General features: G+C 42.3%; 1 protein-coding gene across 5 annotated transcripts in view; it reads left to right on the forward strand.

Moving 5' to 3' along the window:
• The window catches only part of LOC142378912 (nucleosome-remodeling factor subunit BPTF-like), a 45,098-nt gene that overhangs the window by 16,512 nt on the left and 16,502 nt on the right, over positions 1-12,084 (forward strand). For 3 of the 5 annotated variants that reach the window (XM_075463891.1, XM_075463895.1, XM_075463894.1), the window contains 12 exons: positions 130-2,197; positions 4,558-4,682; positions 4,916-5,068; positions 5,304-5,454; positions 5,661-5,700; positions 5,975-6,200; positions 6,449-6,598; positions 9,333-9,463; positions 10,097-10,211; positions 10,342-10,559; positions 11,190-11,430; positions 11,656-11,939. In XM_075463891.1, the coding sequence (XP_075320006.1) occupies positions 130-2,197; positions 4,558-4,682; positions 4,916-5,068; positions 5,304-5,454; positions 5,661-5,700; positions 5,975-6,200; positions 6,449-6,598; positions 9,333-9,463; positions 10,097-10,211; positions 10,342-10,559; positions 11,190-11,430; positions 11,656-11,939 (3,902 nt within the window). The remainder of the gene's footprint in view (positions 1-129; positions 2,198-4,557; positions 4,683-4,915; positions 5,069-5,303; positions 5,455-5,660; positions 5,701-5,974; positions 6,201-6,448; positions 6,599-9,332; positions 9,464-10,096; positions 10,212-10,341; positions 10,560-11,189; positions 11,431-11,655; positions 11,940-12,084) is intronic. The other 2 variants (XM_075463892.1, XM_075463893.1) reach the window with 2 other exon arrangements.

Here is a 12,084-nt window from a genome sequence, read left to right on the forward strand (position 1 = left end):
GCTTCATGTCAAAAGAGGCGAACTATCCCTTTAATAAACTTTTTCAAATTTTTTAAAAGATGCTGCATGATTAACTGTCTTAATTTCATGTTAAAATGAATTAAAGTCCAAATTCCTTTTTGTCTCCAGGGTCCGATATGCTTGAAGTTAAATCTTCCCTGAAAGAGGAAGCTACAGATGGTGCTCAGCAGCCCTTCAACTACGATGTTGTCAATGTCAGCAAGGGTTTCCTCACCCGCATTGCCTACAAGAAGAAGGTGAAGACCTCTAAGCTGGACAGCCTGCTGGAGCGCAGAGTGAAGCAGCACGTTATCGAGGAGAGGCAACGCCAGCAGGTGTCTGCATCCAAACCTCTGGGACCTACAGCGGTTTCGTTATGTTCAAGCCCTGCTCTGAGCACCCCAGTCCGGCCACGGTCCCCACTCAAGCCCCACACTCTGGCACAGACGCAGCTCAAACTGGGCGAAGCTGTGAAAGTGGAGGAGAAATCTTCCACAATACAAACTCCAGGATCAGGACAAGCTGGAGTACAAGAAGGAGAAACACACACTGAACTCTCTAAGATTTCCCATTGTCCTGTTTCAGACTCCACACCCAAAGACAATTGCAATATAGGTACAGGTAAAGATTCTGATTCACCACAACGTCAAATCACTTCCATGCCCCAAGAATTGCAGGAAGCCTTGGTGGAAAGGACTATGGGGCCAAAGGAAACTAGTTCAGACAGTTCACGGCAAGAAGGTGCCAAACTGCCTGATATGCAAGAGACGGCAGTTGGGGAGATCCGTAGCTCTTTAGAGCAACAAACAGCTATCGGTGCATCAGATGCGACTAAGGCCGAACATATTCAAAATGCAGGGTCGGACTCTGTAAGGACACTTTCAAGTATTCTTGACCAAGAAAACAGTCGAAACACATCTCCTTTTAAACCTGTTGAGCAAAACCCAGAAACTCGAAGCTCGGTGCAATCGGGCACGGAGGAAAATGGCTTGGGGCCAGAGGAGAACCAAGAAAATTTGCAAGGCATTGGACATCATGTCACCGAAGGTGATTGCCCTTCCAAACCAGTTTCTCCTTTGCCACAGGTAAATGGTAATGATCGCTTGGGAAGTGATAGCATGTTGAGTAACTCTGTAATGAGCTTGAATTATGGTGGGTGCACCAACAGGCCCCAGCCAAAGTTTAACAGCATTGGTAAAACTGAAGAACAAAAGCCGATTGTCTCATTGAAAGACGGCACACCGCAAAAGCCTTTAGTGAACGGAGATTTGGCACCTGTAAATGTCGGTGTAGAGATTAAAGGAAATGAGTCAAGTGTAGGCTCTAAAGTAGAGGTAGAGGGTAAGGTAATGATGTCGGACCAGGATTACAAACCTCCACTGAAGATGACAAAGCTTGGAAACAACATGGACACACTTGGAGATAATACTCGGGGCGTTCTGCAACACAACAGCACCTCAGCTTTTCATTCTGTGGAAACAAAACACAATCTCGGGGTCAAGATCATAAGAATGGCCCCGTCTCCTATTCCTTCGGCAGAGGAGTCCAGTCTGAGTGACGACTTTGCAGAGGAGAATAGTAACAGTGGGTCAACGGAACCATTCAAGACCATCGTCACCCAGGTAACTACAACCTCCACCACAACAGTAGTCTCCACTGAGATGAGGATAGCCAAAGTGCCTCCAAAAACATCTGGAGCATTGACAGTGCCTGTGGTGTCAGCAGAGAGCAGTGCGGTTTCTACTCTCTCTACCATGACCAAAACAACAGTGACCAAAATCAGTTCCTCTGGACTCGATGGTCAGTCAGAAGACAGCCAGAGTGAAGTAGTGACTCAAGAACAGAAAACAACACTCTCTGCTTCTGTCAGTAAGTCAACAGCTGACACCAGTGGTAGAACATCGGAGTCATCTATCGCTGTGAGCCAGGAAGACTCATTGTCAACAAAGGGCCGCGTGCGCCTTCTCAAATTCTCCCGCACCAAGAAAATGCGCTCTGACACAGCTCTTCCTTCTTACTGCAAGTTTGTCACCAAGAGCAACCTGAGGAGTATTTTTGTACTGCCACACGACGACCTAAAGGTGTTGGCAAGGCGAGGCGGATTCCGTGAGGTGTTGGTGTTTAGTTACAATGCCAAGCCGGCACTGGATATCTGGCCATATCCTTCTCCCAGGCCCACATTTGGCACCAGTTGGAGGTAAATTTACTATCTTGTTTTATCTTTATCGTGTACTTTTTATTCACTGTTGTCAATTCGAAGAGTAGCTTTGGTGTTTCCTGTAGCACTCGAAGCCGATCTAAATGGATAGGAAACAGTCCTCAGATCTGATAAGAGTAAAGCTGAACCTCTTGGCTGTAACACAGTAGATCTAACGCATCACAATGGACGTAGGATACTGAATGCTTAAATTGTGCAGGGAAATGTCCATACAGAACTCTCAAATGTAAATTTTATTGCATTTTCAACATTACATATTGGTTTTAAGATTTTTTAGGACAGTCAGACTTTATTTGTATTTACTGTATATAAAAACATGCATGCCGGCACTCTGAATCGAAAAGCAATTCACTTGTACCGTTGTTTTATGACTGACCACTCAGGGGGTAACATATTTCAAAGAAGATAATAATCAGAGAACATCCCCTTTGTATTTCTTTCAAAGTTATGATATATTTTGGAGCAATACACCCAGTCATCTAAAGTGTATCCTTTGAAATAGAAAACAAAGCAGATGGCTTTGGAACATTATAGTATGACATATGGAGTTCCCCATTGGGGGAAATTCAAAATTAGTCAAGTAGCTCAAAATGTATCCTTTAAAAAAAATAAATAAATAAATAAATTACAATGATTGTATATTAGAACAACAACAACATGTAATTTTGTCACACAATGTTGCCATTAAAAATGTAATATTAAATATTTTTACCACACATGGAAAGGAAAAAGCATAAAGAAAATAATTTGGGGGGGATTTGGGATTTTTGGAAAACAAACTACTCTTACTATCTGAATGCTTGTATTTAATTCTTCCTCATCAGTAACAGCTGTGTCAGGAGGGTTTGTGCTTTTGGATTGTCCATCTGTGCATTCTTATGTCAGTACTCCATCTCACACGTAGACTGGTGAAGAGGATGGCTGTTGGCTTGTTCATTACAGTTTTAAAGCCTCAAGTTCCGCGTCGCCATCTTGCTCTACTGAAACTGGAGATTATGCTCAGGCAGTGGATCTGTCTCCAAAATGCATAATCGAGCCCACCCACTTAATAGTGACTTGTCAATCATAAGACAACCTAACATGCCCTGCTTTATCATTTATTCTACTCTAAACGTGACCACACTTCTCAAAACAAACATTATGTTGTATTCAAGATGAATAAAGACTAGCGCTTGTGACCATGAAGTTGCTTGGAAAGTGTTTATTGAGGTTACAAATCAACTGAGAAGGATGGTCTTTTTCTCAGACTTCAAGACAATCAAACGCCTTTCAAAACCACAGGATTCAACCCCCTCTCCCGCCTCCAATGTGCACTATGTGCTCTCTTCCTCTGCATTGAGTTTATACAGTTAATCAGCTTTCAGACACACACTTACAGCTGGAGCTTAAAAACAACCGTTGCAATAATCCAAAAGCAAACAAACATAGTTTCATATATTCTTTTCCTTTGTCATTTACCTTTAAATCTGCTCTCGGTTTTTGTCACGGTGCCATGTCCTCCGTTGGTTTGTTGTTCATTATGTCTTCTCCCTCCCTGTCTGCCATTTGTGGCTTTGGCCCAGGGCGATGCTGTAGCTCCCAGTCTGGTGTCACACAGGGACCTCTGGTTATTTTGACCAGACCTCAGAGTTCCGAAGCAGACGTGAATCATTCGGTGGTTGGAGAGGTGTCATGATGTTCACTTTGTGTAATGACCGAGCCCTGCAACCCATGCATATTTTTCCGCCTGTGGTTACACATGGGAAGGGGAATATCTACCAAACCCCGTACACACTCGTAGCCCTGTGACGATCGTGTTTTTGCAGATGTTTAAAAATTTTTAAATAACCATGTCCAAGTACCGCATTCATTGTCGAAACAGCTTCTTGGACATGAAATGATGCAAGCGTGATGAATGTCATCGTTTGGAAATTATTCATTGATGGAAAACATCCTGTCATGTAAATTTAAAAGGACCAAATGAAATATGTACAAGCTTTCCCTTTGAACTGTTGTTTGATGTGCTCTTTAGTGAGGGCTAACATTGTTCCCACATACAGATTAGTGAATGAAATGTTTTATTAAAAGTGGAAGCCAGTCATTCTGTTGGTTTCACAGAAACAGTTGTGAATGGACTGCAGCCTTTCCAACAACCTCAAGTCTGTTTTTACTTTCTTCAGTTCTATGGTTGTCTTGCAGTGTTTTCTGTAACCCTGAGTGAATTAATTACGACACTGGTGAATTGGACAGTTTAACACTCCCATAGTTTTACATCAAAATGCACACACGATCCTGGAAGTTCAGGAAACGTTTTCTTGTATTTATTTATGACTAATGCTTCCTTTGGGTATTCCGTCCAGATATCGGCTGCAGACGGTGAAGTCTCTGGCTGGAGTGAGCCTCATGCTTAGGCTCTTGTGGGCTTGTCTGAGATGGGACGACATGGCGGTCAAACCGTCCGCTGCTGTTGGCACCACACGTACAGGTAGACCCTCTACCCTTGCAAACCAGCCAATTAAGAAGTTCATGCTTCTTGAGAAATAGTTATTGTTTATACATTTGCTAGATATGCTTGCCTACTTATCCCCATGTTGGTTCATAGAAACAAGGCAGAACAAAATGATTGCACTCAGTCTCACTGGGGCATCACTGTTGGTATTTCGGTGTGCATTTCGTCCATTTTTTTCGGGCTCTCTTTTCATCACCATACCAACCCAGCCCTATCCCCACTCATTGCTACAGAGACATCGGATACTGAGATCACCACCACAGAGATCATAAAGCGGCGGGATGTGGGACCATATGGCATTCACTCAGAGTATTGCATTCGCAAAATCATCTGCCCCCTGGGAGTGCCTGAGACACCAAAAGGTGAAATGCACGTTTTGTCCTTCAGTTAATGATTCCCACCTGATTGGTTTGTGAGTTTATATTTAAATGCTCGAATCAGAATGATAACGGGTATTATTGTTTTTCCATAAAAAAGTCTGAAAATGTGTTTATTACACACCAACAGCCTTTTTACTCTACCTCCTTTCAAACACCAAATGTAGATGTGTCAGCCTTTTGTCAATAGTTTATCTGCCCACCTGTCCAAAAATCCCAGAAACGCACACCCCTCAGAGGAAAGGTCTACGCTCCAGCGCCTTGCGCCCCAAGAAGCCTGAGCTGGCAAAACAGACGGGCCCAGTGGTGATTGAGACCTGGGTGGCTGAAGAGGAGCTGGACCTCTGGGAGATAAGAGCCTTCTCGGAAAGGTCAGTGGGTCTCAGGGAACGCATGTTGTGCTGTCTGTCAGACCAATCAGATAATAATCCATATTATGATTTTAATCCAAAGCTTTCATTACCAAAATCATCTTTATAACTACATAACTGGAAAGATTGTTGGATATTTTAGATGGCTGGAATTTCATTCTTTCTAAACTACTGTAAAGATGAAAACTTCTTTCTGTGTTTTACAGGGTGGAGAAAGAGAAAGCTCAGGCAGCAGAGCAGGCAAAAGTAAGTGTGGTTTACATCAGCTGGCATCTGCGTTCATTTTCATTAAAAATATCTTGGGTGAACCCTTAAAAGGAAAAAACACTTAAAATTGTTCCTTTGAGCTAACATCGGCTCACAAGGGGCCCACAGAAGGGCATATACATGAAATTAGAACTGACAAAGATAAAACAATTAAATTTTTCAGCAACTGGCAATATATACGAGTAATATTTTGGATGTTTTTTGTAAACATAAGACTGTATTTCTGTGCTGACCACATTAATTACCTTCTCAGAAGCGTCTTGAACAGAAACCAGGATCAGTCGCAGCTACTCCAACTGGGACTCCTGCAACACCCGCTGCCGCACCCAAAGTAATCCTCGGTTCAATTGCGGGCCAGGGTACCCCCGGCGCCAAAGTGGTGCTGTCCACTAAGATGGGTTCCCCCGTCACATTCCAGCAGAACAAAAACTTCCAGCAATCGTTTGCCACTTGGGTCAAACAGGGTCAGAGCACACAAGGTACATCAGCAAAGAGTCCAGCTCATAAAGCATGCCAGAACAACTCTGTGTATAATAAATACGTTCACTCCTGCGTTTGCTAGGTATTGCTCTGTTATGTGCTCATCTTGAAATATGTTGCTTTTATGTTTCACGCATGTAATTGCGCTTCCAGATGTGGCAGTTAGCAACATCTATTCAGATATAATTGTATGTGCTGTAGTAACAATATTTTTACTAACATTTTGTTTGTTTGCTTGTGTTATTAGGTGCGGGTGGGGAGACCACCGTGGCCACATCTAGTGGGCACACATTACACATTACAGGAACCTCAGTCAGTGGAAAAGTTGTAACCACCAAGCTGCCTCTACCCGCAAATAGCAAGATTGTCACAGTGAACGTGCCAACTACACAAGGAGGTATGGCTGGTTTTAATTAGTTAAACCTCAGAGGTGGATATAGGGTTCCTGTTACATTGAGTCAACGTAGACATTTCTTTTCCTCAATAAGCATATCAGGATTTCTGTACGTTTTCGTTGTTTCACTTCAGAACCACATCTGAGACATTTAAGATGTGTTGCAGAGGTCACATTAGATCTGGCTCATTAACTGCATGCCATTGTAAGCAAGTTAGCCAGCCAACCACGCACACAGAGCTTCAGAAAGACCGAGCATGTCTTCATTCATTTTAAATGTCATTGCCAGCTGCCACAGGCTCAAATATTTTGAACTGTTCAAATCTGTCACTAATTAGTCCTTTATTGCCAATCTCGGTGAGCAAATACACTTTTTTTTTTTCATTTCTAAAATCCCACTTAAACTATGGTGCTCAAACTTGGGAATAAAGATTTCTGTTGAACTCTACCTCAGTATTAGTCAGACAGCTGTTGCTGTTTTAGATTATGTTTTAATTGTCATGTGTTAAAGGTTAAAGGGATTGATGCAGTGATGAACGTGTAGAGAACTGTTACCAATTCCTCGGTATTCCAAAGGTCTATGGCTGTGTAGCTTGGTTTCATTACCACCCTCAGTCTTTGGCTGCAGCAGGCAGCTTGTTTCAGAGATGCAGTTAAAGTGAACATTGGGCTTCAGTTTGTGGATGTGATAGTACTCAGCTGTATTGACTTAAAATGTTAGCAGCAGTGGAGCCTGTTTCTGCTGCTAAAAGTGGTTTTAAAAATCAGTTGGGACCAATTTTTACAGGAATAACAGCAATTGTATAAGTATTTAATTTTTTAAACGCCAAGCACAACTTTCTATTCAGCAAATACCAAATCAGTATCCCTCTAATCTGGAATGCATGTAATAACTAACAATGTATCAGACCTTATAAAGCCTCTACTGCAGCAAGAAGTTCCAGTTGGATAAATGAACACATTTGGAAATGGCTAAACTGATTATTTTGTGAATATAGTAAACAATGATCGTTGGTTTGTGGTGTGAGTATTGTTTTCTGCCTTCTGATATCACACAAATACAAGATGATACCATTTCAGAAGCAGCCAGCGTTTACTATGCTTTGTGCTACAGCAGTCTAAACCTGCACTGTAGTGCCCAATATGTGCCTGCCTGATGTGCCAACTGCTCAGTTTGGTGTGGTACGCCATGTCTGGTTGTGTCCTGTTGGCATGGTAATCCAATAGGAGGCTGCTATTTTGGTTTGATGGTTTTTTGGATGGTAAACTTGTGTAGTCTGGGCCTCTAAATCCATACTGCAGACTCTGAACTGTATTTTATCCTTAGAAAATACAATGCATCAATGTCGACACCGTGAATTAGTCAATGGCTTTTTTTAGAGATGGTTGATATGCTTTAAAATATTAAAATAATATATTTCAAATAAATATATTTTAATTTAAAATAAAATGGACTAATTTGAGCAAAAACAAATGGCTTCAGTGAAAAATTTAAATTGTGAGATAGAAACAGCTGAAGAAGTCTCCACTCTCAAGCATGCTGCAGTGATGGTGAAATGGGATGACTACCAAAATAGGAATTAAAACTACACTAACCGGGTAACTTATTGCAGACCTGTTTGATTAAAACATTGCAACAGTTGAAGAGAATGAGATTCTAGAGGGATACAAAGAAAGTGATTTTTCTTGCTTTTGAAGTCGCCGTGAAGGAGAATTTTGGTTCAGATGGAGTGTAACCATTTAATTGACGTGTATTTATTCAGCATGACTGCTGGGTGCCCTGTTTGTTTTGGAATGGCTTCAGGAAGTTAGGCAGGAAAACAAGTTTTCCCTGAGGTCTGCTTCCCAGACAGGTAGGCTTCTATAGTAAGGCTCCATTTTTCTTTTTTCCCTCCGTCTTTTTCAATAAAAACGTACCTCTCCACTCACCGGAGTCCCGACTCCTCGACCTCTTCAAACAGCCAGTCCATAGAAAAGTGTGTTTCATGTGCGTGATCAGAGCAGCGACTCCCCAGCCTTACAAGCAGGCTTAACATCTCTATTTGAAGAGGGAAACCCTTGATGTATTGGTTTACCTGCTGGGTTACGGTTGCAGAACCGCAGAAAAAGAAAGTCAGCAAAAGAGCCAGCCTCTTTGGTTTTCAGTTCTTCCACCAGTTTCACGTGAGCTCATGAAGGCAGAGAACAGATATGAAATACCCTCTTTGTCAGATTAAAGTTGAGTAGGAGGATGTCAATTCATGTATAATTTATGAGGGAGTGCAGGTATGTTGGGGGAAGCCCAACTAAGCTTTCAGTCAGCCTTTGAAGATTTTGTTTACCTTCTCAGCTAATATTTATAAATGTTATGATCAAAAGCTGGCACTGTAGCAAAGAGAGACCTCCACAAATTATGGATTTGGTTGTGTTATTGCACAACTTCTTTACAACTGCTCACTTGTAGCATTAATAATTGTATTACAGACACCTGTGCTGGGCAAATTATTCTTACTTGATGTTGATATTGATGTTTTCTGCAGACAGGTGTTTAACAAGTAAACAGCTAATCTCTAAAGATATAAGCCAACAAGCATAGCTACATATTTTAAACTCTCCACTTCTTTACTTTTTGCACTTTCTCTTAAGTTTTGATTTTCTTGAATGATTTTTAGGCTTTCCCAACAGGTTGTCATTATGTCGTCTTTCGTCACTCTGACTCGGTCGCTCCGGTGTCTTTCTCTTCCTCTTCTCTCTGCAGGTGTGGTTCAGCAGAAAGTGTTGGGTATTATCCCATCTAGTACAGCAGGTGCTGCCCAAACCTACACCACATTCCAGCCGCGCACTACCACGCTCAACATCAAGCCCAACACCCCAGGCTCTCAACAGCAGGTACAGCTGTGGGATTTCCTAATGTGTAAACTATTTTCATTCTGTTTCTTTGTGCTTTGTTTTGTTCACATTTGTGTTTCTACCACACTTTCAATGGGTTTTCACACCTGAAAACCCTCTGGTAGACTATGTGCTAATACGCTCCAAGCTGAGTCAGTCTGTCAGTATAGTTAGGGCTCTTATACACCAAGACGACACTTGACCATTGAGAACATTTATGTGTATAAACGGTCTCATGTATAAGAACCTTTACATGCACCGCTGAGTCAAGTTATGGTTACAAATTGCCCATTTAGTTGGATCTTGGAGCACTCTCCTTACCCCATTATACGTGCATTATGCATTTAAGTAAAGTCAAAATAACTGCCCAGACATTGTCTTTGAATTACTTTGATTTAATACAATTTCAGTCAGATTAACATTTTTACATGCATTTTAAAAAGCCTGGTTTTGGTCAAACAAATGCAATATATTTGCAATATATATTTGATTATTACATTTTTCATTTTTATTCAACTACAGATATGCTTCTGCTGGACCTAACCCATTTAATCTTTGACATCTGACAGCTTAGAAAGTAGATTCTGCCTTGAAAATATGAATCAACTTTGTTTTAATGGACATATCCTCCAGGTTCTGGCAGGTGGCGGTCAGATCCGTCCAGGAATGACGATGATACGAACCCCAATCCAGCAGACGGGACCAATGGGAAAGACGATACTCCGCACACCGCTTGTGGTCCAGCAAGGTAATAAACTCGTCGCGTATGTTTGAGCTTGGTAACAACCTCACAGAACCACTGGGAGAGTGGAACAGCAACCAGCTGTGTGTACATGGGTTTGTCCGATTGCTAAACTTGTCACATTTCTCTACTCCAGGTCAGGGTGGACAGCAAGTAGTGACACAGATCATCCGTGGCCAGGCAGTTTCCACGGCAATATCTGCTGCTAGCCCTGTCAACACAGTAACAGGTCAGGGAGTGGCCAGTCCTAACGGAGCAGTTCAGACTGCAGGGCAAACACCACCCGGCACCCCGCGGACACAGGGCCAAGGCCAGGTTAAACTCACCATGGCCCAGCTCACACAACTCACACAGGTTTGTGAGGAAAAAAAACACGCTTCCTGTGTTGCTTTATGTGCATGTTCAGAAATGAACACTCTCCACATTTGTTGCAGAAACTGTGGCCTGTAGATATATAGATGTACATGTTAGTTCATAAAAAGTATACCTTAGGTAGCCACTAATTGGTTTTAATGGTTTCATCACACCTCTTGAAAAAGTGTTATTTTTATAGTTCATTAGAAAGATATACATTTAATGGGTTTTAAAATGCCAAAACCAGTTTAGGTGAGAAAATAAATGTCTTCAGGAAAATGTCAACTTTAGTGAATGAATGAACTCATTAACTGGGGTGGCTCTACTCAAATCAAAGGCGAGTTTGTCTATCATTTTTAAAAGCCTAAAACCACGTTCATCCCTTTTCTCACAATTTTTTTTCAGATTCCGATTGTCTTTCTAAAAACTAATCAACTGCATACAAAAAGCTTTAGTCATAAATAACTTTTACATTTTTGTAAACTGTGTTGAATGTAACTTGACTTTGGCAAAGCTGTTCTTCCTTTAACACATTTCACCACCAATTTCTCACGACAGACCCTTTATATTTGTTTGAACGGGAGTGTTTTGTGATTCAAAGGCCTTCCCTCTCTGCTCTGCTTACCACAGAAACAACAGGCCGGGTCGACTGTGGACAGACAGACTGGTGTTGGTGGAGCTCAACAGGCTCTGACGGTAATGGTTCAGGGTCAGGGGCAGACCACCGGCCAGCTGCAGGTCATACCTCACGGTGTCACCGTCATTCCAGGACCCGGCCAGCAACTCATGCAGGCGACACTGCCCAACGGCCAGGTGCAGCGCTTCCTCTTCACCCCCCTGGCTTCAGCTGCCGCACCCACATCAAGCACAGGTATGACGTAACACAACAAGGGTCACTCAACAGATAAATGAGCTTAAAGTATGACTTTTTATCCAGATGCCAACTTGGTTTGAAGTCAAATAAATCTTGATATCAAATGTTAATTTGCTACAGTTAAACCAGTCATATACATGCATTATTTGTCATATTAAATAGTTGAAGATTTTATGCAGGCTAGATAGTCTAAAGATTTCCCTTAACTACTTCTTTTTCTAGCCACCACAATTCCCAGTCAGCCCAGCTCCACCTCCAACAAAACCCCAGCCCAGCCTGCGCAGCAAGCTGCTGCCCCGATCCAGGCAGGAGCCACCCCACTGGCCACTACCAGCACGCCTTCATCAGCTACCCCTCAGGGCCAGTTACCCCCTCAGACACAGGCCCACATGCCCATCCAATCTCCTACTTCGTTGCAAGTTAAAACTCAGGGGGGAACCACCCAGCTGCAGCTGCAGCAGACGCCCCAGCTCATTAGTATGCCTGGACTGCAGCAGCAGGTACAGGTATGATTGGCAGAAAAAGTCATGACTTCAGAGATTTTCACGAAGCCCTCATTTCTTTATTTCACCTAAAAGCCGCTTATGGTCTTCTATTGTTCAGTAGCATGGCCTCTTTGAGTGTATAATTTAGCTATTCACCAGTTTTTCA

This window comes from Odontesthes bonariensis, chromosome 4 (genome assembly GCF_027942865.1).
Source record: "Odontesthes bonariensis isolate fOdoBon6 chromosome 4, fOdoBon6.hap1, whole genome shotgun sequence".
NCBI classification, from domain to species: Eukaryota; Metazoa; Chordata; class Actinopteri; order Atheriniformes; family Atherinopsidae; genus Odontesthes; species Odontesthes bonariensis.